Raw genomic sequence first — 8134 nt, 5'->3', positions numbered from 1 at the left:
AACAATTACTTTCCATTAGTCAGTTTTTAAAAAATAATTTTACTAGGAATGCAGGTGGAATAAGGAAGGAAGCTCACATCATGTCTTCCTCTAGTGTTCTTGTAATGTGTCATGTTATTTGTGTCATTGTGGAGAACTAATAAATGGAATTTCTCAAATGAATAGTAGTGAGACATGGGAGAGAAACTTGGAGAATAGAAAATTTTGAGATCTGTATCTCAATACAGCCTTCCCTAGTGTTCAGGACCTTTGCCAAGGTCACAGAATACTCTGTAATGTAAAATTTCTACCCAGGGGAGTGTCCAGGATTAATGAAGCTTTCTCAAAAGCAAAGCACCATTTTTTTTTGCTGTAAAGAGAGACCTTTCCTAACATCTTCCTGGTGTGCCTCCATTTCCTCCACCAACACCAGGGAAGATTTATCTGGAATGTGATTAAATTGTTTGGTTTTTGTGCTAAATCTCTATTTCTGTGAAGTTTTGTGGTGGCAGAAGGAGGCTGCTCTTCCTGCAAAGGGATTGGAGATGTGGTGCTGGGCTGACACAGTGGCCTGTCCTGTCACGGTGGGATCTTGCATCCTTTGTTTCAAACATGTTGATGGGACTCTGTCTCTGCAAGGTCTTGTTCTATTAAACATATGACTCTGATGTAACTCTGGTGCTTTGTTACAGGAGACCTGGCATTTCTTAAAAACCTGTGCCCTGCCAGGTCTGCAGCCTATGGCAGTTAGAGAAAAACAAGTCCTATTACATTGCATAAAAGAACCAAATCCGATCAATAGATTAAAAGAGGATATAAAATTGGTTTTTTACCTTCTGCTGACAGGCATAAATGACTTCAGTTATCTGCACACAAACTGCTTTGAGCTCTCCATCTACGTTGGCTGTGACAAGTATCCCCATGAGACTGAGCTGCCCGAGGAGTGGGAAAACAACCGCGAGTCGCTCATTGTTTTTATGGAACAGGTATTGGAGTGAAGAGTGACTTCCAAATCCTAGAACTATTCCTTTCTTAATGAAAGGAGGTCTAAGGTTTCTGATCTTTTCTTGCATGACTTACTACATGATTATTGGTATTTATGATAGAAGCCTTCCTGACATAGCACTTCAGCCAGGCTGTTTTAACTTAGGAAGAAGTAATGAAGCTTGTTAAATGTGATGTGAGTTCAGAGCTGGCTAGAAATGACTGCCAGAAAGAAAAAAACAAACAAAACACCTTGTGTCTACTGCTTTATCTGTTGGTTTTATCTGTCTCTTGCATTGAATGCCTCAGGAATCCTAAACTGGTAAGCTGGTTCAGAAGTAGCTAATGCCTGAGAGGCTGGTACTAGGTTAATAATGGTATTTCAAGAATGTGTGAGCCATGAAATAGGAATAGAGTACATGTAATCCCCACAGGGAATTCACTGTTTGTTGTATCTTCCTAATGATAGTACTGTTCATTGCTGTGCAATGTTTCTTTGTTTTTATTTCTTCTTCCAATAGGTCCATCGGGGCATCAAAGGCCTAGTGAAAGATGTGCATGGGAAGGGGATCCCAAATGCTATTATCTCAGTGGAAGGTGTCAACCATGACATCCGCACAGGTATAAACCCAAAAACATCACTGCAAATGAACAGGTTTATTGTTGTTGTTTTTTTAAAAAAAACCCAAACCAAATCAAAATACAGAGCCTCATTGTTATCTGAGAAAAGCCAGCAGATAGTACAGAGCCCAAGGAGTGTTGGAGGAATGATCCATGAGGAGTCACTTCTTCCTGTGGTGCAACTGCCCAGACAAGAACAGAACTATGGTTTTCCTCTCTTCCTCTTTCCACCTCTTTTAAAGCAGTGAGCAAATAGCCTTTTTGTCTGCCCAAAATCAATAGCCTGAGTCCAGCTGTATCTGAAAAACAGTTGTTGTTCCTTGTCTCCTATAAGGTACTGCAAATCTAACCCAGAATTATTATAGTGTAGGAAGTGCCTTGTTGGGCAAAGAGATTTTCTCTGGCTGGTGACAGTCATAGGACTGTGAATGTGTTTGGGATGTGATTTACAGCTGTGTTCAGAGAACAGGAGACTTTTCCAACCTGAAGAGCCTCCTGTGAAACATCACAGATTTATAAAAGAATGTTTAATGAGGCTCAGTAGAGACACTGCTTTGTGGGGGTAAATTTCAGCCCAAATAAGTACTTTTCAATATGTATAGTTGAGAAAAAAAAACACAAATGGCTATTTGTTATGTTAGCACAGTCTTGATCTACACCCAGACACTGATATGTATATTCAGAGTAAATGCTAAGCCTGGAAATGGCCTGGAAAATAGTTTTGGCACTAAATAAATAACTGCTTATAACAGACACTTACACTTACAAGATTAATAGTAATACCTGAAAATTGTTGTTGGCAGGTAGTGGCCAGGATGGTGTCCAATGGCCATTGTCTTTGTGGAGGTGCTGTAGTGTGATTTAAGACACACAATTGTCTCAAGGGGAGAAACAACAAAAGGGATACACAGACAGAAGAAAAGGAAATTGCCTCAAGTTGTGCCAGCAGAAGTTTAGATTGGATATTAAGAACAATTTCTTCACCAAAAGGATTGTCAGGTCCTGGCACAGCCTGCCCAAGGCCGTGGTCAAGTCACCATTCCTGGAGGTTTTTAAAAGCCATGTAGATGTGGTGCTCAGGGACATGGTTTAGTGGTGGGGCTGGTTAACAGTTGGACTTGAAGATCTTAAAAGTCTTTTCCAACCGAAACAATTCAGATTCTATGCAGAAAGAAGTAGCGAAACAAGATGTCAGCAGGTGTCATTAGTGATTGTGCTCAAAGTGCTGGTTGCAGGAGACTAACGAGGTTTCTGTTGGATGTTTAAGGAAAAGTAGCATCATGATGAATAATCAAACTATGTTGTTGTGTACTCTAGGTTTGGTTCAATATGTGAAACAGGATCACTAATGTAATGATTTTTTTTTGCATCTTGACTGGCATCCTGAGTCTTTCATTAGTTGTTGCTTTCACTTCTTTGCCATTGAGGTACTTTGACATGTAAACAGATTTCAGCCTGTAGAATATCACAGAGCTTTAGATAAGAGACTTTCAAATCTTTAATCCTTCCTACAGTAGATTATTTGAGCCAATAATATATCTTGGAATAACTCAGTTTACATTAGTTCTATTTCAGTGCTACTGTGTCTCTGTTGTAAAAGAAAACCTTGAAATGACAGATATTTAATTAGGCAATAATAATTCTGCCTTAAATATTTCAAAATGGGACCACTGGGAAATGATAGTGGGAATGGCCAAGTAAATGCAACAGGTGATTAATCTTCAGCTCCCAGTAAGCTGGATTGGCACATATAAGAAACATTAATAAAGAGAGCAAACGTGTATGTGGAAAAGAGTCCCAGTGGATGTGGATTGTGAACTGTTCAAGATCCCAGAATCCACCTTGTAATGCTCAGGGTATCTCACAGCTATTTACATCCAGACTTAGAGCTGAGCTCATATGGTTCAAGGCCATCTGTAATTGTTAGTAAAAATAAAAGTGCTTACTTAATTCTTTTCAATTCTTCTTTTTAATGAGGCATCTTTAAGCTGACACTGTGAATAACCCTGTAGCTGGGAACATAAAAGTTCTATCTTGTTTTATGTTGTATAGATAACAATGTATGTCTCATTAGTCTTTGAAACTAGAGAATTGATGTTGAAGCCAAAAAGCTTAAATGACACTTCTAACTCCAGAGAAAGAAGGCAAATTGTCAGCATTCCTCTTTCATTATTCCTTTTTGAATGAAAAATGTATCCCTTTAAGCCTCTGAGTTGCTTTGATATAAAAATAGGCCAAGCAGGAGAAGAATTATGACCACTCTCTCAGTTCATATAACTTGTTTAAAGTGAGCTAGGCTGTAAGGTATCTGTTAATTATTTGATATATTAACGTGGTTGACTACCCTGAAGAGGCAGAAAAAAGTTGTCTGGAGATGCTTTCTAATAACTGTTACTTGTTTGGGGAAATTTCTCTGCTTCTTCCTGTGGACAAAAAGAAGTGCATGGAAAGGGCACTTTTTTTTTCACATGGATGTACAACATATCTTGCAGGATGAGAGGGTGGCTGACACTAAGGCAACAATATTAACAGGCTAATTGAAGTCATTGATTCTGTAAGAGCTTTGTAGAAAATTATTCCATGTGCTCTTGATGCAGATGTCACTATTGATTAAGTTTTGAGTGATTCCATGTTATGGTTAGACGTGGACCAAGCTCTACGAGATGACTTTAGGAATAGAGTTCATCAACTGGATGACCTGCACGCCTCTTTTTCCCCATGGTGCAGAGGCAGTTTTGTGGGTTGCTTCCTGTAATTGCACATTTTGGACACCTCAAAGCAAATCTGAATGCAGAAATGTACCATTTCCTTCTAGTGAAACCCTTCTGTATCACAGCCCGTACCAGAGCCAAAGAAAGATCATAGAATCACAGACTGGTTTGGTTTGGAAATGACCTTAAAAACCATCCAGTTCCAACCCCCTGCATGGGTGCATGGGCAGGGACACCTCCCACCAGCCCAGGCTGCTCCAAGCCTCATCCAAGCTGCCCTTCAACACTGCCAGGGATGGGGCAGCCACAGCTTCCCTGGGCAACCTGGGCCAGGGTCTCACCACCCTCACAGGGAAGAATTTCTGATGCACATTTCTGTGTGACTTTTGCAACGAAGCAGAATTAATTTAATTTCAGAGTATGTTCAGATAAATCCTTATTAATATTTTGGTGAGTTTTCTATGATTTCAGCATATGTTACATAACCAAAGAGTTTGAAGTCGCATTTAGTAACATTTAATAACATTAGTCTCAGATAACATAATTCTGGTGTTATAGCTCTTCAGCCTCATTCTTGGCTGCCTGCTCAGAAGAGAAAAAATAAGTTTCAGTTGTTACATGCATTGGGTGTGCAGCACCCACTGGGTGTGCAGCATCATGGCTTTCTTTCCTGGAGAGTCTTTTGCAGGTCACAGACCAGTAGGGTAGTTTTTTTGAATGTAATTGAATAAGCAAACTTTGGTACATGGAAGTGTAAATATGACAATTAATTGTAAAATTATAACAAAGAACTCTCCTGTCAGGCTCCAAGAGTGTTCCTCGAGGTTTTATGGAGTCACCTGACACATTCATAATAATAATACCTTTGTACTTTTATGCATTGTTATTTTATCTAGGCAGACATGACAATTCTTTCCCAGACACAATAGGAGGAGATAGATGCAGTCTGCCCCCAGCCTGCTCCCACTGGAGATTATTCTTTTAGCAAACCTATTATTTACTAGATGTATCTGTATTTTTAATTGTGTTTCTCTTGCTATCTGCTCTGAAATATTTTACCTAATGCATTTAATCTGATTTTTTTTTTTTTTAAAAATCCTTTTCAGTCTGCTATTGAATTCCAAGCAATGACAGCTGACAGAAATACTAATGTCTGCTTCTTTGCAAATGGAAAGGGAGGTAAAGTGCATCCTGCTAACAGTTTAATATCCAGCTTTGTCATAATCTCCCAGTGGTGTGTGAATGTGTAGATAATTTTTTTTTTCTGGCCCTGTGTGGGGTGGTGATGAGCTGCCTGTCAAATATGTCCAAAAAATGTAGGTCAGTTTTTGAGGTGCAGGGGTTAAATTTCACACTCACCTGCACAGACTGCAACATGAGGTATAGTTGACGTCACTGTTTTGCTGACACTTGCTGTTTGCAAACGTGCACTTTTTTGTTTTACCAACCCCTAAATTCAAATCCTGTTTCTTTAAACAGAGGCTGGCTAGCCTGATCTTTTCCCAAACATAATACTTTCCTGCATATTATCTTCAGTTTTTGCAATACACTGCATTGCAAGTGACCCAAGGCTAGTGCTAGGGAGGCTGTCAGTTCTCATCAGTGCTAAAAAACACCAACCCCTCCTCATACAAGAGGTGATGCATTTCTATTTATATATAAACAGAATTGTATATTGGAATATGCACTTTCATTCCACAGTGGGTTTTCCCAGGAGACAGTGCAAAAATAATTTTAAATACTAGTGTTTCACCCTTTGCATTCCACAGCTAAGCTGATGTGCCAGTTAAAATAATATTTTAAAGCATATATGGGTAATCTAAGGTTATTTATGGAGAAAAAAAAAAAAGAAGAAAACAGAAAGTCCTGGTTAAACAAGGTGTAAAAACACATCTTGCTTTAGACATCAGTAGTTTCTGTGACTATGGGAGCTCTATTTATACATTTGCAGGTAAGCAGGTGGTTAAGTACCCTGATGAATCATAGCTTGTATGAAAATTAGTATAATAAAACTCACTGTAAGGTATTATGGAAGAGGAGAGTTGCTTAGATCTCCAAGTGAGTTGACCTTCTGCTTTCACACATTTTGCATCCTGAATACCACAAAAACACATGTCCAGGTGGTCTGGCCAGGATGATGAGTGCAGTGTGGGTACCCACTGGACCTTCTTTTCATTGGTTAGTTAGAATTAGTTTGGGGAAGGTGTTTCATGCCCCTCAGGAATCATCAAGAGCTACAAGGTGGCCCTTTGCCTCCAGATCTTTTTCACTTCAACTGACAGGAATCGTAGGCCAAATTGAAGCCTGTTGTTCATCATTTGGAAAACAGATTTGAGATGTGTTTTCCTGTAAGGTTGGCAGGATGAGGAGGGGTGTGTGTGGTTGGTGGGGGTGGCCTCATGGACACCCTCAGAGCCTGTGCTCCCATCTAACCCACGGGGCAGCATCTCTACATTCCCATGAGCATCACAGAATCACGGAATGTTTTGAGTTGGAAGAGGCCTTAAAGATCATTGAGTTCCAACTCTCCTGCATGGGCAGGGACACCTTCCACTAGAATAGGCTGCTCAGAGCCCCATCCAACCTGCCCTTGAACACCTTCAGGGATGGATCCCCTACAACATCTCTGGGACCTGTTCCAGTGTCTCACCACCCTCACGCTGAAGAATTTACGCCTGATCTCCAACCTAAATCTCTCTTCTTTCAGCTTAAAATCGTTACCCTTGTCCTCTCACTGCGAGCCCCTGTAAAAAGACCCTACCCAGACACCTTCCTCAAGGAACAAGGTCCTGAAAGCCATCTCTTCTCTTCCCAGGAGCTGATGGTGACTACTGGCGCCTCCTCAACCCGGGGGAGTACGTGGTGGGCGCCAGGGCGGAGGGCTACACCTCCGCCACCAAGACCTGCGAGGTGGGCTACGACATGGGAGCCACCCAGTGCGACTTCACCATCTCCAAAACCAACCTGGCCAGGATCAAGGAGATCATGAAGAAGTTTGGGAAGCAGCCCATCAGCATGTCCGTGCGGCGGCTGAGGCAGCGGGCTCGGCAGTGGCGGCAGCAGCGATAGGATCTGTGCCACCTGCCAGCTCTGTTTCCATCAGCCCGGCCGTAGTCGTAGTGACAGTTCCATAACCCTTCTCTTCCTGCATATTTCTCTGCACGAGGCCTTTCTGTTAGTGGAGCTGGACCAAGCAGTGTGGGGAGGGTTCACTTTGGTGACAAATCGGAGAGGAAATTCAGGTTGAACCAAAATAAGCCCCCGTTTTGGGGGGGGAGAGGCAGGAAGAATGTAGGAAAGATGCTTTGAGTTAAGCTGGAATGATTTATTATTATTGGGGGGGGGGGCTTTTTTTTGTTATTTAATCCTCTGTAGATCTGTGTTCTTTAAAAATAGAAAGAGGGAAAAAAAGATATAAAGGAGAGGTGTAATTTTGAACAAAAAACTGAAAGATGTTTTTAAAGGATAAAATGGATATATTTTTGCAATTAAAAAGTTTTTATATTCTCTACACTTCATTCCCACATAGGAGGAGAGCTGAGCAGGGACAACTTCTGCTGAATATCTTTTAGATCTGTGTCAAAATTTTAATCTCCCTTTCCCTGGAAGTTCACCTTTTGACAAGTACCATAATACATGAGAGAAAATCCTGAAGCAAATAAGCCACCTCAGCTTTCCTGGTTGGATTGTTTATCTGTAAGGATGTCTTGTGGTTCCAGAGTTTAAGGCCATGAGTTGTTTTCTCCTCTGGCTTTTTAAGGCTGCTTTTTCACTCCCTGAACTAAACCTGAGGAAAAAGGTATGGGAAAAGGACCACTGTGGCTTGACACCCCTTCCTG

At 41.0% G+C, this 8134-nt stretch overlaps 1 protein-coding gene across 1 annotated transcript in view; it reads left to right on the top strand.

Moving 5' to 3' along the window:
- The window catches only part of CPXM2 (carboxypeptidase X (M14 family), member 2), a 67327-nt gene extending 59963 nt beyond the window's left edge, over positions 1 to 7364 (top strand). The window contains exons 11-13 of the mRNA XM_010008806.1: positions 826 to 965; positions 1485 to 1584; positions 7111 to 7364. Of these exons, the coding sequence (XP_010007108.1) occupies positions 826 to 965; positions 1485 to 1584; positions 7111 to 7364 (494 nt within the window). The remainder of the gene's footprint in view (positions 1 to 825; positions 966 to 1484; positions 1585 to 7110) is intronic.
- Positions 7365 to 8134: the final 770 nt, after the last annotated feature.

This window comes from Chaetura pelagica, unplaced genomic scaffold, assembly GCF_000747805.2.
Source record: "Chaetura pelagica isolate M959 unplaced genomic scaffold, ChaPel_1.0 scaffold102, whole genome shotgun sequence".
NCBI lineage: Eukaryota > Metazoa > Chordata > Aves > Apodiformes > Apodidae > Chaetura > Chaetura pelagica.
Note: the sequence above shows the minus strand (reverse complement) of the source record. Positions and strands in the feature narration are given on the sequence as shown.